The 25732-nt window shown below is 33.3% G+C and overlaps 2 protein-coding genes across 2 annotated transcripts; one reads left to right on the forward strand and one right to left on the reverse strand.

The window, feature by feature from the left end:
- Positions 1–3599: 3599 nt before the first annotated feature.
- On the reverse strand, positions 3600–7206 carry LOC130614395 (uncharacterized). The gene is made up of 4 exons (XM_057435825.1): positions 7065–7206; positions 6594–6849; positions 5981–6153; positions 3600–3783 (listed from the first exon to the last, which is right to left on the reverse strand). Exons 1-4 carry the CDS (start codon positions 7117–7119, stop codon positions 3728–3730), a joined length of 540 nt encoding a protein of 179 aa, XP_057291808.1. The 5' UTR covers positions 7120–7206; the 3' UTR covers positions 3600–3727.
- Positions 7207–19513: 12307 nt separating this feature from the next.
- On the forward strand, positions 19514–23345 carry LOC130614373 (gamma-glutamyl hydrolase-like). The gene is made up of 2 exons (XM_057435801.1): positions 19514–20239; positions 22470–23345. Exons 1-2 carry the CDS (start codon positions 19519–19521, stop codon positions 22733–22735), a joined length of 987 nt encoding a protein of 328 aa, XP_057291784.1. The 5' UTR covers positions 19514–19518; the 3' UTR covers positions 22736–23345.
- The last annotated feature ends 2387 nt before the right edge of the window (positions 23346–25732 follow it).

Genomic DNA, 25732 nt, shown 5'->3' on the forward strand with positions numbered 1-25732 from the left:
GAACTTGGAAAATTGGCAAATGCAACCCCATGCACCTCCCATGTTTCGCAAAGAAAAAAATTTTCCTGTATCCGACCCTGGTATTTGTGGATTTTTCCTATTTGATTAGTGCCTTCCCATGTTGCCAGACAAGGTTTCCAAAGTCACCTAGTATGGTCAATATGGGTAGAGGTTATATGCTTCCTCATGTTGTCTATAACGCCTAGAACAATATGGATAGAGGTTATATGTCTGCGTCTATGTTGCCAAAGACGGTTTGTGACAATATGGGGAGAGGTTATATGCCTGCCCATGTTAGCTATGACGTTTAGGACAATATGGGTAAAAGCTATAGACAATATGAGTGGAGGTTATATGCATACTCATGTTGTCCGAGAAGGTGGCAGGAAAATATGAGTAGGAGATATATGCTTGCCCATGTTGTCCAAAAAGATTAGGATGTGGATGTGACTTGCGTTACTTTTTAAATTTATTCAAATGTCTTCTTAAGGGTCTCAATAATCTACCTTCCCACAAGATATTGTTTCTAAAAATAAATGAAGTGATAAAAGTGTATTTTACTTATCCCGACAATTTGGGTAGTTGTAGTTTTTCAAACAACATAGGTTGGCCGGACAACATAGGTCGGAACAGCACCTCTTATATTGAATTGAAACATTTCTCTGGTTCTTCTGTTGCCTCCACGGCTAATTGAACCTTCTAAAGTGGAAGCATAAATTGTACGCCTTTCCGAGAAGCAGGACAGTTTAATCAAAGAATTTTGTTTTGTTTTAGAAGGAGTTCTTTTAATGCACACTAACTTCTGTTTCTAAATATTTCCTGTTACTGTGTTGTTAAGTAAAATCCCACCCTCAAGTGCTACACTCAGTTAAAAAAAAATATCCAAGTATTTAATTGCATCATCAGCTACGTCCTGTGCGATTTGCAAAAATATTGCACAAGGTCTAATACAAATCTTCCCTTCCTTCAGGGGTGGCTAGCAGTTCTCTTCTGTTAAGAGTTTATTTACTGTCCCTTGTGGAAGCTTGTTCAAGCTTGACACACTCTGCCACATGCGTTGTGTGTTGTATCAACTTGAAAATGCCATTATACAAAAAAGACGAGAAAAAATGGCTTAAAAAAGAGATCTCCTCCGTTATGAGTTCATTTACTGTCTCTTGTTGGAGCTCGTTGGAAAAGATGCACACTGTGCTTATTGATTTAGTCAGTGTTGGTAAAACTTTTATAAAAACACTAAAATACTGAAAGAGAAACACATTTAAACATTTTTGGTGCTATATTATTTATTAATTATTTCTAAAATAATCAATTTTCTCTTTGCACGTCTTGTTCTTTTTAGCGATATCGGAATAAGAGGTTCTTGAGGCTATGCCTTTACCTATGATTTAACTTTGCAGGTTAGTTGCCATTATTTATAATTAAGATTTGAATTTTATACTCAATGATTTGTTTTCCCCATATATCTCGGTTTTTAAGATCTACTTTAATTTCGGAACTTTACAGGTTATTGCTTTTATTCCTCCGCATCGCGCTGCTTTTAGTTTTTTATTGACATTGGTCACTTTCACCTATTTTGCAAAGCTTACTGTAAAACTCACCATCTTATTCGAAGTTTTAATTCTAATTGGCCCAAACCATTATTCGTTACATTATTCTTATTTTGCTACATATCTTGCTCATTGAGCAAAATTTAAATTGAACTGAATGCCAAAATAACATTAAAATGTAAGTGACCATAAAAATTGTCTTTTCTACTTTTAACAAACGTTGTAGAAATTTAATGTGAATAATTTCTCTTGATTTTTTTAAAGAACCTGGTATAAACGGCAGAGATGACTTATTTGAATTGTTAAGTTAGCTAGTGTTTGTTATCTGCTTTACTTGGCGGACTTCTCTGAATTTGAAATAAGCTCAGTAGTAAAGGATGACTTAAAGGTTGAAAAATGTGCGGTGAAGATTCTTCCCCTCCCTTCCTAACAACTGATTAATGTTTAAAGTTTTTTTAGTAATGAGTCATCCCTAACAGATATATTTTTATGTTTTTAATTGAACCAAAAATGATTTTAATAGCTGAGGTCACCCTGGGTTGCTGAGTTGGTTTGATTAATTATTAAGTTATTTACTTAATTAGTTAGATCCCTAGCTACACCACTAGCAGTTAAAGTTCTCACAGCAATAAGATGTTCTGATGCTACTAGTTCAGCATCATCATCATCGTCATTATCATTCTATGTACAACCTCACATTCAAAATTGGGATTATCAGTTTAATTTCTTTTGATCTTGCGTATAATTTGTACCTTTTACCACAATTTAAAAAACATAGTTGAGATACATTAGTTCGGTTTGGATAAGTTATTATAACGTTTGTCTAGTCTAATTTAGTAGAACGAATCTAAAATATGAGTAAGACTTCGGTAGATTAGTTACTCAAATTTCAGTTGATTCCACCTGTGTAATATTTAAATGACGCTTACATTTATAAAATCTTCATCTTCCAAGTTATCTGAAATGAAATAAATTAAAACAGTTTTCATAAAATAAAAAATAAAAATACCATCTAAAAAAGTAATCTAAAGTGTTTGTTTCAATATTTACCACAATGTTTTGTAAAAATGTGCAGAAAACAAAGATAGAGATATTAAAACAAAGGCAGTTTTTTCATTATTTTTTTAAACATGGACAAAAGTGTAAACAGGCAAATGTTTGCAGCCGACAGGTATCAAAATTTTTACTTCTGGCGGACAACTTTTAAAATTTCCAAGTTGTATTCTCTAGCACGTCTGCACAACGAAATAATCCACGTCGGGTTCCACGAAGGCCCCAAAATCAGGACCCACGCCACCGATTTAAAAGTGAGGGGGCCACATTTAAAAGATGTTGCGAAGTTAGAGTCAACCCGACGCGACACTATAGTGTGCTCCAAGGGCACGAGAATGTTTTGCGAATTTAAAGCGCCTAGATTGCTTTAAAACGACCTTTTTATTATCAATCAAAATTTCAAGCGCTTAATAAAGTAGATATTACAAGCACGATAATAAAGATATGAAAAGTTTTTTTTAAAAAAAATGAATTCATAACCTATCTACAGTCCGGAACGCTATCTAAAATATAGGACAAAATGATATTTAACGAATTTTTCCCAACAGATTTACCAAAAATTAAGTTGGTTTTGACGCAACGAACTCATTAGCAACATCATCAAGGAAGATTTTTCAGTCAATTTCTTATGAAAAGCTATTATAGCCAATGCATTAAAGCGCTTGTGCGACATGGTATATCAAAGTTGTCTACATGCTAATGAAAAATATCCTTCCGGGTAAGCGCTTGCAGCTGCATCAACAAAGATCAGCTTCATCAAACGACACCTTAGTCACTGTCAGATTTGCTTTTTTACACAAAGTACAGTAAGACTTCGAAAATAAGAATCCATAAGCATTGCAATGTTTTCTTTTAGTTTATTTCTTTAGTGTAAGAGGCAGCACCACGTACTTACTTTTGACTGGTAAATTCGATTTTCTTTCTCTCAGGAAAGAGAATTACTTTGCAAAACAGTGAAAGGCCATGGAACACGTTTGCAGTACAATCTCATAGAAAATAGTCAAAGTAAATTAGCGTAAGTTTGAAGCAAATATATTTACTAAAAGGTATAAAAAGTAATACATATTTAGATAAAAATTTATTATTGAAAAATATTTTTACAAAATTATTCAGTAGAAGAATTGTGTTTAGGCTTTTCCATTCGGCATGATGGTTGTGTTTTTCGCACTGTTTTTGATTTTTTCTAAAAATAAAAAAAATGTGAAACGGCTGTAGAAAACTTGATCTGTGTAAAAGTTAATTTGCCCATATCTTTTTTATCAATAAAAACGGTCATCATATATTGGGCATTGTCGCTTTTTTTTGTTTTTGTGGTTAGAAAATGAGATTGTCTAACATGATGTTGCTAAAAATATTTTACATCTTATCAGTGTGGAAAGTTTATCATTTCTTGAACATGATAGTTTAATAGACGACGTTTTAGGAGATCCTACTTTCATCATTGGGAAAAGTAAAATGATGTTGAGCATCTATTTATGTAATTGCAAATGAACAAAATTCATAAAAAAAAATTATCCAATTGGGAACAAGCAGTTCATCACAGTTAAGTACGGTAGTTAACATTTTCGGACCTATAGGGAGATAACTACTTCTTCTGTAGGGCTGCTAACCAAATCTCAGGAAGTTGATACGAGATGCTGGTTATATGTTTGTCACGTTCTACACTGTTGATGGTTTCTTTAATTCTCTTTTTTCTTTCCTTTTTTTGTCAGTGGCTGCGCTTTTGAAGAAATGACACTTTCTTTACAAGATTCTTAATGGTTTGATTCGAAGTTACGGTACTCTTCTGTGTGTGTTGGTTTACGATACACTGCAACTGAAATAGTTCTATTCTTTCGTTCAACCAAAGTTTCAAGGAAAGCGTTGTTCCCATCTTGTTCAAGCTCCACAGTGAATTTAATTTGTCGATGGAGGCCGTTAATGTATTCATGAATACGTCGGCAACCAATCTTTTCCAAACCTTTGGAAATCTGTTTTATGTGAATAATACTGTTTTCTCATGTGCTTGCATGTATAATTCTGCAACTACTGATGATGCAGGGCCTCCTCTGGCAACTTTGTCTGTCTAAGTATGGAAGTTCTTATTAAACAGATACCATGTTTTTGTTAAAACAAGTTCAACCAAACGCAGAAAATCCGGTACTGGAATCTTTGTCTTTTTACCAAACACAGCATTGTTTTTGATAAGGTCTTTAAGGATGTTAAAGGTGTCCTTTCTGGGAAAATTGGCGTAGAATGATGTGACATCAGATAATACCATGCATTCTTCGTCTGCTATCTTTATTTTTCTCATGTATTCTTTGAGTTCTTGCAATGGTCCCCGGCTTTAAAATTGCTGAGGATAAAAGCAAAAAATTTTGATAGTTTGTATAACAGTGTTTCAGTGAAAGAGACTATTGGTTAGATTAAATTTCTCTGTTTATAAATTTTTGGTACTCCATAAAATCGCAGTGATGGTCTGCCACAAGGTTTTAGTCGATAATACTGCTTATTGTTGATGCATTCATTCTCTTTAACTCCATAAAAATGTTCCTGGTTTTTCGTTCTTGAAGAATTTGTAAGGCTCGTTGTTGATGTGTTCGTTGCACTTGTTGATGTAGTCAGGTGTATCCATGATAATCTTGCTAAAGAACGACAAAGATATTATAATCCATATAATCCTTTGTCGTTCTTTAAATTCTTCAATATAATTCAAGGAACGAGTTCAAGAACATTATGCGCGCAATAAGAAACGGAGATGTGGAGAAAAACGACTTTGCAGACCACAGCTGGAGCAGGAGTCATCATTTTAATTGGGATAAGAAGAAAATCATTGAGAGAGAATCCAGAACAACGACTAGGAAGATAAAATAAACTATCAACAGCGTAAAACGTGACAGACACATAAACAGCATCTCCTATCAACTTTGTGAGATTTGGTTACAAGCCATACAGAAGAATACTTTTCTACATCTAGGTTCAAAACTGTTAATTACCGTAATTAACTGTAATTAACAGATTGCACCTTATTGGTTAATTTTTATGAATTTCGTTGATCTGCAACTATATAAAAACATGCTCAATATCATTTTACTTTGTCCGATGATGGGAGAAGGATCTCCCGAAACGTAGCCTACTAAACTATCATGTTTAAAGAATGATAAACTTTCCACAATGATATGAACACTGAACAGCCAATCCGAAATAATATCTTCAATATTTTATATCTGATTTTTTATGATTTTTTGAGGTTGACATCACATGGAATTAGAGTTCTCGTGACGAACCAAGAAAAATAAGTGATATAATTTGCAAGGTTTTACCTATACGTAACATTGGGATGTTTAAAAAGTTTACTCACAGTTTTGGTGAATACACACTTTTGATTATATTTCTCTCACCTTCTACTTCTACACTAGGAGCTGTTATAATGATTCCAAGCGACAAACACATCGAAAATAAACACAGCATATCTCTTGCCATCCTTACATACCAACAAAGTGGATAAACCAATTTGTATTCACCATTATATTGAGTTTGGTACATTAAATCCAGTGGACGACCGATATGTGATCTGTAACGAAATTGTAAATTAAACAAATTACTTCCTGTGCGTGCTTAAGCTTAACCTTAGTGTATGTTAATCCAATAAAAACATTAACGGCTCGCTATTACTGGGTATTACTTTTAAAGGATGAAGGAAAATAAACATAAAAATTTTAGCCTTTGCACTAAAAAAATACACAAAATTTACAACAACAAAAACAGTGGAACAGTTTAGTTCATCAACTTACTATATTATTTATCTTATTAATTTACTTTGAAAACAAAGTGCAGTAAAGAAAGATTCGGTATGTGCAATTGTAGCTTACTTTGCTGCAAGCAATATTCTACTTCTGTGTCAGTGTCATGTTTAAGAAAAAAGTTTAGAAATACGTTTTATGCAGGCAACCTTATTCAATAAAGTTCTGAATTTGATCTAACAATAACGCAACGCTAGTAAAAAAAACCTACAATGTTGAACCCATCGTCAAACAAATATCCATGGTTATGACCATAGTCAGTATGATACCAAAGGTGAAAGATAATTTTTGAACGCAAACATTTCTCAGATATATGTATGATACCAGAGTCGAAATGCCACCACCTATCAAAAAATAGCTGTCCCACAATGTTTCAGTGATATTTACTTGTGTCTGCGTACTGGAAATGGTCCACAAAAACGCACTTGTGATAGCAAAGAATACACCAAGCAAAGTTTGAAGTGTGACTGCAACGAACAATAAAACATTTTTATACAGAAAGCTAGCAGTCAATACACCAAAACTAACAATAAAAAACACAAGTCCATACATGAGTCATTAACTTGCATGGAATAGTTTTCTGCCATTTTGTTACACAAACGTGGCAAGCAAAGATCAAGTAAAGATTTGTAAAACCAGGTGTTTCAATAATACTACTAACAAGACAGAAACATAAACTTACCAACAAATCTGATTCTTCGCCTCCAATGCAAAATTCGTTCCTGTGAATTCAACATTATAAATAATGTTGAATTAAAATATTTTTCATGCACTAAATGGAAAGGAATATTCCTACTGATATACTTACTTATGTCTCTGTGTAATAATCATTACTACTGTAATTACTACTTCTTTAATTCTAATTAGTGTATTGTTTCGTTGTTAACTCCGGAAACTATTCTCCTTATCGTGTTTAAACTATATGCTGAATCAATGTTAAGGGTGCACGAAAAAGCGATTCCCGGATGCAGCGACTGAATTCTTGTTTATTTTACTGTGAGCAATCGCGCAAAATATAAATTAAACTGCAATATAAATCGGTGAATATAAATAAATATAATAAGTAAATATAAATTGTTTTTCAACGTGTTTATTTTGCACTGAAAGAGATACTATACTTCTTTTTTTCCTAGGACCCTTCTGTAAACAAGCAACAAGAGTGAAAAGTTAACATAATAAGAGAAAAGGCTTATGTGATGTTCAAATACATTATCTTATCAGCTGTCGATCCTATCACAATCTTTTCAAACTATTAACCTTATATCTCCAACCATTATTATGTGTTAAACGCTGAGCCTTTATCTTTTTAAATTTTTTTATTCATTATTTTATTTATTATTATTGACATAGATGAAGGACAAAACCATAATTAAAATTTATTATTTCTGAGCTGTGCAATCGTCTCCTCTGCATTACGTAAAATTGGATGAAAAAACTCCTGCAAATCACTGTTTCTGTTTGGAAATTAATTTTCCATCGTAGTTTTAAAATTACTACATACACATATCAGCTTACATCAATCAAACGTTTTCTCCAACATATTTCCCTGGTCTGCCCAACGAGCAAACTAATGTTTCTTTTTTAGCCCGCACAATATTTAACCAATATTTAGCCTGAGTAACTTTTCTTTCTGGATTTGACAAAGAACACAATGTTGTACATGAACGTGTACATGTTTTGGTTTGATAAAGTAGTTGTATATATTTTGTTTCAGGTTGATGCAATAACCATGCCCCTATAATTATAATTATAGGAAACACTAAATTGATATTAAACAATTTGAATTCTTCCACGAAACTGTGATCGCGTATTATTAATAACATGACTTTTTCTGCACAATTGGAGAATTAAAGCAAATACTCCCTGTAGAGGAAGGAATAAGAACTTCCTGCCGAAAAGACTGGTTTATTTATGCTAATTCCACGAGGTCAGTCTAGAAACAAATTCCAAATAAATATCTTTCTTTTTACCAGAGCACTTTGGATTCTTTTGAAATAAGCCGGAAAAAGTACAAACATGACAATCTCATTATTCAATGCTCCCAATTGAACATATTGTTTCTATTTTGTGTTTAATTTATTTTTTTGCTCGAAGTGATAAAATAATTGATTATCAGCTTAATGAATATAATGAGAAACTTAGCTTATTAATTGTCTCTTTTGAAATAAATATTACCTTGTACCTCCTTCATATTAACACCAACTTCAAATGATTTAGGCACCCCTCTAAAAGAAACAGCAATTCAATAGTGATCTGGTGTTAATCCAACTAGTGTTAAAATTGTATTCTTGCTTACAACCGTTTTTATTTTCTGATCAGCTATTATCAAAACAGTATCATTATGAGCATTCCTCAAAGAAACTTTGAGGGAGAAAGTTTTTCTAACTTACTAAATTAGAAAACAGCTAGAAACATTAAATATTAAAACCACGATTTAAAAACTTTCAATTAAAATGGTAATTTTTTAATTTATAAACTGTTTAAATAGAGAACTACGTGTCTCGTTGAAGTTATTAAGAAGTTGTTTCTAAGATTCCGGATCGCATCTGAATTCTTGTTAACACCGACAGATTTTTCTTATTCTTTCGACATGTAATTGCGGTTTCTCGGCCCACGATATGTGACCATAAGCGCCATCCGTGCGGAGCCATAGGGATGCCAATAAAGCTGTAAGTCACGTACAGACAGAAGAAAATTTGATGTTATTCATCAAAGTAAATCATTAACATATAAAATTTGATTATTTATATTATAATACCCGTATAACTTTTGAACTTGATGAAAAATTTGTAAATACCTTATAGAAGAAGATGTCAATGTTCAGAAATATTTTTACCCTCCTAAATTTATGCTAGCAATATCCTAATCCTTCTTTCATAAATTTATGAATTTTATCAACTTGGTTTCCAGTGCCTGTTGTTTCTTTTATATAACCGGAACGGCGAGACGAACATGGGCCTGGAGGAGGCCTCATCACAAATTGACCGTTCTTCAAATGTATATACAATTATGTTATTTAGGCTGCTGTTTACATGAAATTCAAGCAATTTAGTTATGTGTATTTTACTGAATTGGTTGGCTAGCAAGCACTGGGTTGTAAAAATTGTAGGTAGGAGAAACTTCTTAAATGATTTGCCACTTGGACTATACCACTTGGTTCTCTTAAGCGTACAAAAATCTTTATTAGTTCTTAACACTTTTCACTTAAAAGTTCCACTAATTACGCATGACACCATAAATATCTGCCTAGCTACAATCGTGGACAAAATATGTTGAAACAAGACAGCTAGTTTCGAAGTTCGTTACCACAAGGTTATTAAAAAGGTCAAAGTTCACTTGTTGATTTTCAGCCGAGGTTGTTTGGTAAAGTCCAAATTATTAAAATGTGCTAATTGTTCCTGACGTCAGTAAGGCCATTATTTACGAATTTTGGGGCATTTCTAGTTTCCGACGTGAATTATTTCGGTGTGCAGGCGTGCCAAAGAATGTGACTAGCAACTTTCAATGCTTTGTGACTGCCCTACGTGTGTGCAAAAGAGTGACTTTGAAGCCTGCCGGCTACAGAGCATTGACTGTTGACAGTTATTTGGATAATAACGAAAAAAACTGAATTCGTCTCGATATTTTTTCCCACAATTGTAGCTATAGTTAGGCAGAAATTTAACTACATGTTAACATTCCTTTTTTTTAAATTATTTAGGCTGAAATTTAGAATTCTCAGTTTTTGTAAGTTCATATCTATGTCTGCATTGCAGGTTTTACACAATGACCAAGATTTTGCTGTGCCAATCCCAAAGTTTCTTCTTTAATATTATTTTTGACAAAATTTATTTTAACAATGGTTAACTGAACCTGAATTCGTACATTGTAAACTCACTGTAGCACCTGATATAGAGTCCATAAAGCTGGAGAAAACCTTACATGTGGATAAAAAAATGACTTAAAAATTAAGAGTTTTTTTTTTTGCAATTACATTTTAGTGGCCTTAACATTCCCAAAAAGCCAACCATAAATTCGGTTTTTTCTTTTCCTAATGACATGTTAAAACGCCATACCGCTTTTTTCTAATGTTCACTCGACAAGCACACATAATAATCCAAGAATTATATAAAAAGCATTATACGGGTTTAAAAATTGAATTTGACAAGTCCATATGTGATCTATTTTGTCGATTCCTTTTAAGTATTGGTAAACAACGTTACCAATAGCAAGGCATTGTGTGCTATCCTTCAAGAAATAAAATACTTTGATGTTTATTGTTATCACTATGCTTGGAAAATATTCAGAATGCTAAACCAACCGCAAGAATTAATTCAGTATTCTCATTTATAAGAGCATCCAATCACAAAAATATATCAGCAAAAATATATATTTTTAGCAAAAAAATTTTTCATTTGCTGGCATAATTGTTTAGCGTAATTTATTTTGTGATTTTTTTATGTTTACTACCTTGTATTTAGTATTAGCACTCTTAATAATATATCACAGTGGGGAGCTGGTCAATATCTACCACTATCTTTAGTTGATCCTGTATTTAACCGAATTCCAGGCTGAGCTCTCAATCAAAATGTGACTTAAAATATGATTGTGTTCAATTTGTCTGGAATTTCCCTAAAGCATGTTCACAGGCCTAGCAAGAATCATTTTAAAAAAAATATTTTTACCTTTTTTACTATCTAAAAATGCCTGTGTAATTTTTCTTGCCTCATGCAAAATTATCTTTCATCAGATTGGTCTAAAACAAGTTACAATTCAATAATTTTTAATTTTCTTGAAGTAGGCCGAATAAATGTACATTCAATGATAGAATGGCCCTGGCGATTAACCCACTGGTCAGCAAGATCAAACGACATAGTTAATGCAGAATTATTGTTGTAATGAGAGACACCATGTGAGCAGATATTTTTAGGGATCTTTATCAACAACGAAAATGGCATAGATTGTCCAACCACATATCTCTCGCCCTGCCCTTGTTTAAAGGGATAGAGTCGCTCAGAACCAGGTTTTCGATATTTACATCTTCGATATGGTATGGTGTTACGTTACCGTAAAAAACTTTTGCTTTGACGATCTTGTCTCCAAAATTCAACATCATATTTATTAGATGGTTTTTAGGGTCCAACTAGTATAGGGTCCTAGATCATGACATAAGCAATTACCTCCACCATACGTGATATGCTCCTGATAGCTGCATCAGCACAACATTTTATCTGCCAATACAAATCTTTGTCTACAATCGCATCTATTATGCTCGTTAAGTATGCGTTCACCATGGCATTGCTCCATCACTTTATTTTATGTTCACTGAAAAATAAGATCCTGTTATTAGACATTTTTCCACAATTTTCAAATCTTTCTTTTCATCCTCTGAAAGCACCAGTCTATAATTTTGTCAGGATGCCAGGCTAATGGCTAATAAAGCTTGTTCTTGATTCTAGCCTTCTGTGCTTTCCGCTGGTGATAGGCATCAATATGTTGAATGATGTCTTTGAAACTTTCCGAGATGTCGCCAATAGTTCTACCTAGGTCGGGAAAGCCATATGTGAGTCGTTCAAAACATTTATTTGTAACGAACCAGCCCGAAACATAATCAATCATCCAGGGTATTCTCTCAACAGCTATACTACTCATATCATCAGTCTTAAACTGTTTTAAAACATACTCGAGCATACAGGGTTCTGCTCAACAGCTCTCCTGTCCTGAGTCTTCAACTGACCCGGAACATATTCAAGTACCCACGGCTTCAGTTCAAAAGCTCTGCTGCATATGTCCCTAATCTTAAACTGATCCCGGACATACCTAAGTATTCTCTCCAAGGGTTCTGCTGCACAGTTTGCTCATTGCATTTCCATAAGTAGACCAACCCCAAACAAGCGGTCGAGATGGAGTACCCAAGCAGCGTTGTGATGGTGAGGACGACTCGATGTTCAGAAGTTTTTATAGATGCCGCCTTGAGATGGAGAATTAAAGGAGCAGATTTGAGGAGGGAGATAAGTCGATGTTCATGATGTGCACAGAGCTGTCCCGAATGTAACCTATTTCTATCTCTATATTCGATAATTCCCACATATTCCTTGGCTTTTATTCAAAATTTTCCAGGTTATTTAAAACCCTCGTTTGCCTACATGCTATGGTTTGTTAATGGCAAAATATTTCAATACCCTGAGCTTCTTATTAAGGATTTATATATGACTAGAAACAAAGCGTGACAATATATTTTTCCCACATGGTATAAGCATATAAAAACAAACAAACAAATACAAAACTTTTAGGAGACAAAGAAGTCCAAAAAGGATCTAAAACATGGCCGTTATTATATTAGATCGTCCACCAGGCATTATGTCAACGCTAGAACTTCACGTAGTACTCATTAAAGAAATTGATCAAATGGTACAGCGTTTATACTAAAAATGGCGTAGTCAAATTTTACGACTTTTAATCAAGCCCCCGATTTTTAATGCCTTTGCTGGCAAGATAAAGCCACCACTGCAGTAAAAACTTATAACTAATATGGTCACACAGGCTCTGGACCACGCTATAATAATGTAATGCAAATAGAAAGGACGCGGATCCACAGACCACATAATGGACTTGCTTAATCTATATAATAATACGCTAAGTGTGTCTGTCTGTGTGTCGGTGACAGGCAAAGTGGATGTGGTTATTTTCCTTTGATGTTGCGAAAAAAAAAGGACTAATATGCTAAATTTTCTGACTTTACGGCGCGACGTCAATAACACTACTTTAACGTCAATATCCTATATTAAATTAATGAAGCCATTACAGTGCACATAATACTTTAAGGGCAAATAACTTGGAAACAAGGTGGTGATGTCAATGATTTTTCACTGCGTGGGTAACTAGGGACCACCTAGGGCAAATTTGGGTTATTTTCCCAAACCTGGGTCCTCGAAGTCGTTTCGGAATAGACGGGTTGATGACGTCATTAAAAAACCTTTAAACCCTAATATCTCTGCAACCGTTTGTCAAAAGTACATGATCCTATACATTTTCTTGCTCAGCTTTTCAAGATCTATACGATGAAGGCAACAGGCATACACATTTCTAAAAAAAAACATTTTGTGTTCTGACATGTCTCTGCTGACATCATCAAAATTTAAATGACGGTTGTTTTTCTCTGTTATCCTGCCTAAGTGGATTTTTCCACGGGCCTTATCGACTAGTCTATATAATAATACGCCAGTTCTGTCTGTCTGTCACTTTTGCAAAGTGGATAAAATTTCTTTGATAAAGTCTATAAAATATCGCCTAAAAATTTGTTCTGTAAATTAGCAAACTTTGACGTTAAAGCAATATTGACGTCAAAGGAAAGTATATTAAGATTAGTGAAGCCATTGCATTGCACTTTTAAATTTAAGGCTAAATAACTTGGAAACGGGTGGAAATAACTGACGTCATCTCCTGCGTAGGTAACTAGTGATCACCTGGGACCAATTTGGGTAAGTTTCCCAAACCTGGGTCTCCGAATCCGTTTCGGAATGGACGGGTTAATGACGTCATCAAAAAAACCTTCAAACCCCAATATCTCTGCAACCGTTTATCCACAGTACATGATCCTATACATTTTCTTAATCAGCGTTTCAAGATCTATACGATTAAGGCAGCGGGTATACAAATTTCTTAAAAAAATATTTTGTGTTTTGACAGGTCTCTGCTGACATCATCAAAATTTTTAAACCCCTATATCTCATTAACCGTTTATCAAAAGCACATAATCATATACATTTATTTGATCAGCGCTTTAAGCTCTACACAATGGAGGCAACGTGAAAACAAGGTTCTGATTATTTTTTTTGTCGATGGGTTGCTGACGTCATCAGAATTTTTATTCTGCCTTTAGTGGATTTTTCCACGGGCTTTATCGACTAGTCTCTTATAATAATACAGAGACTGTGTCTGTTTGTAACAGGCAAAGTGAATATCGTCATTTTCCTTTGATGTCGCCGAAAAACTTATGTCTAATATATTAAATTTTCTGACGTTACGGCGCGACGTCAATAACACTACTTTAACGTCAATATCCTAAATTAAATTAATGAAGCCATTACAGTGCACCCAAAACTTAGAGGCCAAATAACTTGGAAACGAGGTGATGACGTCAATGATTTTTCACCGCGTAGGTAACTAGGGAGCACCTAGGACCAATTTGGGTAATTTTCCAAAACCTGGTTCCCCAATCCGTTTCGGAATGGACGGGTTGATGACGTCATCAAAAAACCTTTAAACCCCAATATCTTTGCAACCGTTTGTCAAAAGTACATGATCCCATACATTTTCTTGATCATCGTTTCAAGGTCTATATGATGAAGGTAACAGGGATTATAATTTCTGAACAATTTTTTTTTGCGTTTTAACGGGCCATTGCTGACGTCAGCAAAATTTTTAAACCCTTTTATGTCGTTTCGTTCGTTGAAACGATATGATCCTATATATTATTTTGATCAACGTTTTAACCTCTACACGTTACAGGCAACGAATAAACTAAATTTCGCCAATTTGTTTTTGGATTTGCAATGCTGACGTCAGCAAACCAACTTTTTCAATGTCCTATTGCCTAAGTGGATTTTTCCACGGGCCTTATCGACTAGTAACATAATAACAACATCCAAATATTTATTTGGTTTCTTCCACTGACATTGGTCACACGCACCTACTAGTCACTATAACCAATCAAACAGATATTCACGATTTTTTGATAAGTAATACAAAATTTTATATGAGGTTTAATAGTTGGTTACTGGTTGCCTGTTGACCTGGGCATTTGGGTACTTTTTATCACTAATGTATCTTTTAGAAGGAAGAAAATGTGTAGCTGTTATAAGACCTAGCTCTTTGTGACTCAGTGCTCTTAAAGGTAAAACTAGGCAATCGAGGTTGTATGAATTACAGAGGTAAAACTTAACACAGCCGTCGTTCAGCCTTAATCACTTGATTCCAATTATCTTGATTAATTGTTTTGTGATAAACAACTTGTCGTGTGCAAACAGCTGTAAAAAGAACACACGAAAGCATAAAGTGTAAAACAAACGCATGAATCATAAGCGTATACTTTGAAATTTGTTTTGATAAATGTTTATTTGGAAATGTATAATCTAGCGCGAGAGAGAAAAGTTACAGAAGTGGATCGTGGACACGTGAGAAAGATACGTACAATAGGTAAGAACATTCATCGGTATATTTCATCGCGAAAAAAATAAATTTAAAAACATAGTCTGGATTTGCTTGAAGTGTTTTTTTGCTGATGTGTAGTGAGGTGACTGTACAAAAAGCAGAAAAGTTCAAAACAATGTCTCAAGTGATTTAACGACAGAACAGTTAAAAAATGTTTAAAAGATATCAGATTAAGCCACAATATTTAGGAAAACAATGGTGAACATCAAAGAATTTTTTTCGATTGTACTCAAACTCGTACAGAAAATGGTTGAAAGCTCCTAGATTGCGTTTTTAGTTGAATACCGACCGAACTTAAAAGCCCAGTCGCTTTTACTTTAATCTGCTGGTTTGAAATACGTGGCCATTTATTTCTTTGTTTTTTTTACAGATTTTAGAATAAAATAGCTTTGCATGGTGTGTTCATACACGAGTTTGAGGTAAAACCTAAAATCAATTAAACCCAGGAGACCAAGCATTATTCTTCTAACATCAGGAAATCGGAATAGCTCAGGTGGAAAAATTACGCTTGGTCTTAAACGATTTTTCTGCAGTCAGAATACTGTCCGCTCTTTTTGATTGGTTAATTCTATTGTTCTTTGCTCACATAGTCAATATCGGAAATCCTTTGTGTTGAGTGCAAATGGCCTTACTCATCCGAACAAATATTATCAGTTGCTTTGTATTATTTAAAAAGGGTAAGATCTGACCACTCCGACTTTGTGCTCATTAGTTGATTGTAATTCGGGGATTTCTATAAGGCGGATTTAAATTTCAGGAATTTGGTTTGACGCATTCATTTGCATCAGAGTTTTTATATAAGAGAAACTGAATTTGACATCCTCGAAGAAAGCTTAGTTAACTAGGCTGTTTAACCCCTAGCGCAATCCAAGCTTAAAGGTATAATCAATAATTCTGTGGGTTAATTACTCAGAACAACATTACTTGTAATATCAATCTTACTGAAAAGTTTAGCGTCGGTGTGTGTGACCGTGTCAGAAAAGAAAACAACAAGCATGGCGATGACAAGCAGTAGAAATAAAGCATTCTAATTCAGGGAGCTAGCTAATTTTTCACCTTATGCTCATTCTTGAAACAGCTACTTGGCTGTACTTCAAAGTCGTGTGTGAAACATTTGAGCATTATTTTTCCGGGTTTTTTTATATCGTTTTTGTTCTTGTTTTAACTTTGGCTATCAAATCGTTGACGTTACTTCTCTGATGATAACCAAGAAACATTTTTTAATATATCTCGAAAACAATGGAACAGATCTTAGCTGAAAAATAGACATTTTCATTATATCAAAGAGTTAGACATCATGGACGATATAAGTTGGTTTTAATCTAGGGAAGCATTATTCTGCAACACAAGATTTTATTTATAAAAGTTAATTAAATTTGGACATACACATACTAACCAATGAGAAAAACTTCCTGTGTGTGTCGTTAAAACATACCCGAACGTCATGTAGCACGTTTGAGGCTCGCAATCTGACCACTATGGACCGACTCCCACTTACTACCAAGCAGTATGTTAACCCTTACAGGACCTTCAAAAGACCCCTTTTTTTACCTAGTAAATGACTTCTTGAAACTTGAGCCACTATTAATGGCTGTGGACAATACCTGGACCGTTTATCGCTGTTATTTTAGGGTAGCCCAAGTCATCCTCTCTCCAAAACATAAAAAATGCTTTTCATGACAGCCTAGCATTTAGGAGTCTGACAGCGGGGGTGTTTTTGCCCGATTTGCTCGGATATTTGGTCTTGTAAGAGTTAACAATGTAGAAGGTACCACTACTTAAAGCATACCCTACGTAAAGGAAACTATCACATAAACCATTTAAAATGTTTCTTTAAACAACAATCTTACATTTTTATGTCTGAGAAGGAAAGAGAACCTCGACCCCAGAACTCTTTGAGATAGACACGAGGTTTATATCTCAAAGAGCTCTGGGGACAAGAATTGAGAAAAGACACACTCAATGAAGAAATGCTTAGAAATATATATACTACAAAGTAATGAAAAACAAAAATTTTACTTGAAGTAAATCATTCTTTATTTCTCTTTCAGGTGTGTTGCATATTGTACATTCCGTAATCCTAATTAAACAGGGTTTTAATTCTAAGCGATCAGCATGTGGGCTATAGGGAGGAATGCTAGACCCTGGACTAGGAGTCACTGGATTAATACTCTGCCGTCTTCCTCAGTTTCCATGGTTGGCGATATTTCATACGATATATGGAATTATCGCCGTACTTACTTTAGATGCTGTGACCATCCTATCTGTTTTGCGAGAAGAGTCATAAAATCGCAAAACATTGCGAAAGTTTCTAACCACGAAAGTATGCGAGTGTATCAGTTTGATAGTTTTATTTACAAGACTCTCTCTATTTCTTTTTATAAATACTATTTATTTTTATTTCTCGATCTCTATATGTCTGTCATTACTTTATTTGTATAAGTTTTGTGAGGAAAATTTGTCACCAAGGCTGCATGCTGTAATGTTAACACTTCTACCACTAGTCGTGTATTCTTTTTGATGAACAAAAAAATTTTGGCTTATAATTTTTGCTTTTTCTGTGTGAGTTAGTTCCCACGGAATTTCAAAATGGATCTAACAATTAACTTTTCGAAAATGTCATGACTGTTGCGAAAAGGACCTGTACTTTTATAAACTTTTGTATATAGTCACATTTTCTGAAGTATCTGAAAAAGACACATTTTCCAAAAATTTGTTTTGGAAACCATTTTTCTGTAGCTAACTATGTTATGCGAAAAACATCACTAGCGATTTGGCGAAGTTGTTTTTAAAGAAGTTCATCACAGTTGCTGAAAATGATATAGACAGAGAGAATTGTTATAAATGAAATTTATTTCGAATGAAAGATTTGTCCGAACACAAACAGTCAAAAAAATTAATAGCCAAGATGATTACGTGTGTACAAATATTTGATCTTTATCGCATAACAAAAAAGTAATTTATAAAAAAAATTTTTTTGGGGCATAATAAGCTATCTTAAATACATTTTTTAAAAAATATTTTTGCGCCATTTTAAAACCCAGATTTTTTTCGATCTAATCACTGAAATTTTTTTTTAAAAAAACAACAACTTTTTTTTCGTATACTCACGCCTTAAAGTGTATACATGGAAGAACAATGCAATAATATCAAGAAAAATTCAAAAATGGTTATCATTCTATATGATTATTCTTACGTGTAAGCCCCCCTTTTCACGTACGAATACATCTTTTACGTAGTTTACTTCACTGCTAAATAACATATTATGCAGATTATGGTATTGAAAAAAATTATACTTCATTAGAAAAAACTGATGCGTATGACCACAATGTAAACATCCATAAGGCAAGATTTCTCTTCAGACAAGGGAACTGAACCGTGTCGAAACAAATAAACAAACAAACAAACTAACGTGTTTTAGAAAGTGTGTAAAAACTTATTTCGATGGATTTGAGGGAAGCATATTTAAATACATAAATGTATATATATATATATATATATATATATATATATATATATATATATATATATATATATATATATATATATATATATATATATATATATATATATATATATATATATATATATATATATATATATATATATATATATATATATATATATATATATATATATATATATATATATATATATATATATATATATATATATATATATATATATATATATATATATATATATAGCTATTTCACTTATTTTAAGTTTACTTGTAGGAAAACAATAATCTAATTTAATTCACTATTTTCAACAGCTGTTTAAATGGAGAAATAATTTAAGATTTATAAAGTATACTGAATGTGTGATAAGATGTGTTACATATCTGATCTAACAACAATGAAAATATTTTCATTTTTGTTTTACAAATATTTTAAGCATGCTCTTGAAGCTTAACGAAGGCTAGTTGAAAGAGTTATATAAAGATGGCAGACACAAAGCGAATAGAGTTTTTAATTTTTCTTCTGATAAGTTCCTTTGCATGCTTTTTCTCTTCAAAAGAACCTAATAAAGAAGTTAATGAGAGACCTATTGTTGGTGTTGTTGTAATGGACATAATAGATGCTGTGCTATTAAAAACTTACCCCAACCTGAGGGGGAAGCATTTTGTTCCTGCTAGCTATGTAAAATTGATCGAAATGACTGGTGCGAGACTGGTTCCGATATCCTCTAAAATGAGCAATGAAAAAGTTAAAACTATTTTTAACTCTGTAAATGGTTTGCTCTTTCCAGGAGCAGGCAACAATTTAAATCATTCTGGATATCACAATGTTACAAAGAAACTTTTTGAACTTTCGATGACAGCTAACAAGAACGGCGAGGTATTTCCCATTCTAGGTATTTGCCGTGGTTTCCAAGCACTTATTGTACATGTGGAAGGAAATGAATCCCCAATTATCGCCACAGATTCACAAGATTATCCTGCTACTGTACGATGGAACAGAAAAAGCTTGAAAAATTCATTTCTCTCATCGATGCCGAAAATGATGATCCAATACAGTGAAAAACACCCTATAACAGCTCACTTTCACAAATACAGTATCACATCTGATTTTTTTAAACGTTCTAGTAAATTAAATAATTTCTTTGATATATTGGCTACAAGTCTTGATCGAAATGGAACGGAATTTGTTTCTGCAATGGAAGGTAATGACAACCATTTCATTGTTTTGTTGTAGTTATTTTTTCCTCAACGCTCCTTTATCGACAAAGGTTGTTATAAACGCCGAAAAGAAAAGAAAATATTATTTCGGACATTACAACACAAAAAGTAAGCACACTTTGCGCAATTCTCACGAAATAAAACAATTGACTGGCTAACTAATTTTTTTATTTCCGCCAGGAAGGCAGAATCTTTAAAATCGCATGAGGAGATAGATAGAGAGATAGATAGAGACAGCGCAGCTAGGTTGGACGTCCAAACTTATCCAGGCTAAAGCCTAAATCCTCGTTTTGACAGATTTTTTTTCTGAGAACGAGGCTAAAATGAGTTTTCAGCCAATAAGAATCCTAACAGTGCAACAAATTGTTTTAACATCCAATGATTTTAAAGTTTATATGCTATCAAAAGTTAAAGCTCGTGCAGTGTAGCATAATGAAGATCGTCTTATAATGCGCCATCTTTGATGTTATTAACGTTTCCCTTTAATAATTACGTCATTTCCTTCTGTACAATTTTGCAACCACGTAGACTAAAGCTATATGCAGCAGAACTATTAAAATATTCATAAATTTTAATTTAAAGAGGAATTGTTGAGGCTAAATATTTTTGGTGATAGATAATGTATTATAGCTATAAAATCGTGAGAAGTGTGTTATAAAAGAAAAAATAAGAATATGTAGTCTGAAAATAACCTTTCGTAACTGATTATGTAAAAAAAAAAATTTGCTGCTACCTTTAAAAATATTTTCCAAGCTGTTTTTCGGAGAAAAAGAGAAAATAGATAAATTTTCAGCCTTGTCGTTGTTCTTATTTTGTTTTTATTGTTCATCAATTTTCAGGTTTATTATTTTTCTTTTAAAATTGTTCTTATAGAGAATTGAAGTCTATGTAAGTTAAGTTAGCTATGATTTACAGTTTCAATAATAATCAAAAATTGAATATAAAAATTTTAGAATAGTCAATGATTTTGTTCCCCCATATTACTCAGTCCTCTTCAAAGTTCAGATTATTGCTAATGGCGGAAATCTTTAAGCCGTAGGGCTTCTTGTCTATTCTTCAAATCCGTATACAATGCAAAGAAAAACTTTAACTGGGTTCTTCTTTGCCACAAAACGAAACGGGCAAGAAATCTTTCGTTCATGTGTTGCAAACAATTTGAGGACGCATGCTCAGAAGCTTTTCTGTTTCAACTTAAAGAAGATTTTCCGCGAAACAAAATAAAAGAAGATCAAGTCAGAATATAAAATTTCAACTTCTTATTTTCAGTTTATATTTTTCATATTGCGCACATTTCAATGCAGAAAGTAAACACCTTTTGCGCCATTCTTGTTTTGGACAGAATAAAAAGGTTGAATTGGATTCTACAATGATTCTACTTCCCTGGAACACAATGGGATGGGAAATTATCCACTTACGCGGTGTTAATATTTTAGTACGCATGCTCAAAAGCATTTCTGTTCCTGTCCTTTACGTTTTTACAGTGGAAAATACCTCATGACAAATAAAGAAAAAACAAATTAAAAAAAACTATTTAGAAGTTTAAATTCTTATTACTCGATTTTCGCGGATCAAGCTGTTAATTTTATTGTGACTTTTTTAGAGCAAAAACCTTTGAAATAATCATTTTCGCGAAAGTTCGTGCTTGCGGAAATTATAAATTAGCAAAACGCGAATAGTTTTTTCACGCGAAGACTCTTTCAAGACGTAAAGGTTTTTTACCACAAAACAACCAAAAACACGGAAATATCGTCAACAGTTTAAACAAGCAAGCAAACAAACAAGAATTCTTGTTTGTTTGCTTGCTTGTTTTGGACCTATTATATTTCGGACAAATTATGTTCGGGGAAACATTTTGAACGGCGTTTACTTGCTTTTCCAACGAGCTAATTAACAGGCTTCAACTAAGTTAACAAGCCATTTATATGCAAAAATATATTACTTCAACAAACGATATAAATGCCACTCAGTTGCCACCAAGGCTTTTGGTGGAATAGATATTTCATTGCAATTTAAATTTTATTGCAATTTTAATATTATTTTAAGGCAAATCGTTTGCAATTTAAAATTCTTTGTCATCTATTTCTGGTTTATTTGTTACGTGGCGTGAAGGCTTTATGTGATTGACATTTGCCAAATAAAGAGATACATTTTTTAGTAATTATAGTACACCAGAAAATCATGTTGAATAATTTATATGTCTTTGTTCTTAACTAGGAAAAAAATTTCCGTTTTATGGTATACAGTTTCATCCAGAAAAGACTATGTTCGAATGGTCAACAACAGTATCTATCCCACATTCTCCACAGGCTATCCAACTTGGTCAGTTTATAGCCAACTCATTTATGGAGCAAGTTCGACGAAACAAGAGGCATTTCTTCAAAAGTTCCATGGAACGCGAATATGTTATAGAAAAATACCATTTAATGAGAATAGATGATATTGACGGTCATGCTCCTTTCCAAGAAATATATATCATTTGAGAAAATGTTTGTTTTCATTTTATTGACAACATGTGTTGACTTTACTGCATTAAATTAAGGTTTTAGATTTTCTGAATACTCGCAAGTTCATATCTATATATCACTCTGAAACACTTTCTTACAATTTAAACTTTACTGTAATGATTTTGAGGATAAATCTTAAAATAAAACTTTAACGTATTCTAATGAAAAAATTTTGAGCTTTTTAATGATATAAGAAAATCTGTAAACGTTTTTCCGAACAAACACACTGCAATAACTTTGAAGAGTTTTTTATGATTTTTTTTTCGGACTATGTTTGTGTTTAATTTTTTTTGCGTCTGATTTTTTTAATGTCCAAATTTTTAAATATCCCAAATCCTCCAACCACGTATTTCAGTGTGTATTTGTTCTTGTTCTTTTATCAATTATACAGAATCATACAGAGAATTAATACAAAGTGAAATGGTAACCTTAGATAAGATAATAAATATTTTACGAGTTATCGTTGAAAATAGTTTCTTGAGCTGTCAGCTCTCGTTTGGCATGGCATTAAAAACAAAATATGCGCATGCGCAAAATATATACAGAAGTAAAACAAAACTAACACATAAAACGGCACACAAAGCATTGGCTCTTTTTAAAAGTTTATACCCACTGGCACAGAATTAGAGCAGTGCCAAAATTAAGCTATTCAATCGCTACTTTTCTCGGCTTCTTTCTGTCTCTAAAATATTTATATGTTTATTATATAAAAATGAATGCATTAATTGATCAGGCGAAAATAGTTAAATTCTTGATTCCAAAAATCAATTTTTAGGATGGAAGTGACAGAGGAGAAAGGAGGCACAAAGTGAATTTTGCTTCACCATCTCCAGGTTATGAGCCCTTGTTGGGGCCGATCTCTTAGAGGACTGTATAATATATATGTATAGCAATAATGACGTAGAATTATCTCATGTAACGAACAGTGTATACTTATCTCGATAAAAGTCTTCGTACAACTACAACTAAAATACAACTAACTTACAAAAACGTGTTTCGTAAAAATATAAACAACGCTCCACGGTTCGTTGTGGAACTAATATATACAAAGGTGAGTTTTACAAATAACGTCACAGCCCTTATGTTTTGGAATAAGCATTTAATTATTTCAAACGTATGGTATTCCGCACGGATGTGCAACATTGTTCAGAACTAAGCGTCTATTCCGACGTCATGTACGTTTAAGTTTTGAACTTTCACGGGAAATGTTTCCACAGGAAATGATAACGGATTGTTCTTCCTGTGACAGGGTACCAACAGATTTTAGCACGTGTTTTAACTTAGGGGAAGTTACTTTTCAAAAATGCATTCAAAAACTGGATTCGCAATATACCGTATACCTGACCCTTAGGGTTTACCTGCATTTAATCGATCAATCTGACGCCCAACGCCGTGTCTTTAAGTTAGTCTAATATAACATCCCTATTTGCCTGTCTTTGAGAGAACATACTATAAAACAAAGTTCTATTTTTTTACAAAGCAAAGGTTCTGAAACATTGGATAAGAAAATTCAGTTCGAACGTTTATTTTGTTAAAGGCGAATTTTACAGCGCATATTGCTTGAAAAATTTTGAGAAGACACATTCTGAGCATGCACCTGTTCGATAGTAAGTAAAATATGTTTACTTGCATTAGGAATCGAAAAGTGATAATAGTTTTTGCCCAATCAAAATGCATTTAAATTGATGATAGTGCTAATGCAAAAAGAGTATGGGAACTTTTATAGTCAGGAAGTTAGGAAGTTGGACAGTTGTTAGTCGGAAAGTTAGCAAGTTGCTACTAATGCCAGCGACTGATTAAAGATGCCGTTTTCCATCTGTGGACTGGTACATATTTAAAAAATTCACACCAATGCTTAATAGCCAACTAGCAACAGCTGTCTGGTGTTACGCCATTAACAAAATATAAGCTTTTTTTACTTTTTATCTTATTTTCTAAATATAATATTTTCTGTTTACATTTTGAACTTTATAGCTACTTTTCTCTGTTGCTACGTCAAATGTGCCATAGCTCGACAAGCCAATCCTTTTCTGGACTTACATTTTTATTTTAGCATTTATGAACGACACACCGTGGAGGTCATAACAACGAATCAGATCAGATTATTTTCTAGATTTTTTGAATAAATTAAACATTATCTTTTTTTTTTATCCTGTACATAAAGTGCGTAAGCAGAATTTAATTTATGCCTGAGTTTCAAACATAAGCTTGGCTTTTCCCTTCGTCATTCATTGCCGTCAAATTTAAGTTTATCGTAAGGTCACTGTGACTCAATAAATTTGATATAATTCTGATATAGTTTGTCTTAGGTTGGCAATTTTTGTCTTTTTTTAATTATTATCGACGTTCTGGATGAACACAGTATGCAAATTGTGCAATTCGCAAGGTTTTGCCCGGCGCTGCATAGTCTTAAACTTTTTTTTCAAGAAACAGAAATATAAAAATACAGAAAAGCATTGCGTGTCTTCTGGTTAAATGTGCCATTATTAAACCTGTAATTATTATCATTCCGGGTCCTTTTCGAAGCGAAATCATGCCAAAAAGTCGTTGGGAGTTTTTTACAATCTCGATTTTGTTAACACCTGGACCCCAGGTTCTGTCGATCACATCTCGTGTTGTTCCAACGTGTAATTCCCACGAGCCCCAAATTGATACTGGTGCTGCGTCATAAATCGTGAGGATTCCCAGAAACAAATAACAAAATTTATTTTGCTAGTTTTGCTGGAATCCTGCAAAGTGAGTATGATTAAGTGTTGTAGTATCCTCGGCGTAATTTTCGCGCATCAAGTGTGAACCCTATTCATACCGGCAGTATGCACAATGTGCACGGAACAAATCTATTTAGCCGCAATTGTCCAAATTTTCACCGTAGCGTGTTGAAATTTTATCACTTTTATTAATTTTTACTAGTGGTCACTTGTTAATTTTTTTTTTGGCGTGCCGCGCGGTCACATCGATCAGTCTGTCGGTCGA

The sequence above is a fragment of the Hydractinia symbiolongicarpus genome, chromosome 11 (assembly GCF_029227915.1).
Source record: "Hydractinia symbiolongicarpus strain clone_291-10 chromosome 11, HSymV2.1, whole genome shotgun sequence".
In the NCBI taxonomy this organism is placed as follows: domain Eukaryota; kingdom Metazoa; phylum Cnidaria; class Hydrozoa; order Anthoathecata; family Hydractiniidae; genus Hydractinia; species Hydractinia symbiolongicarpus.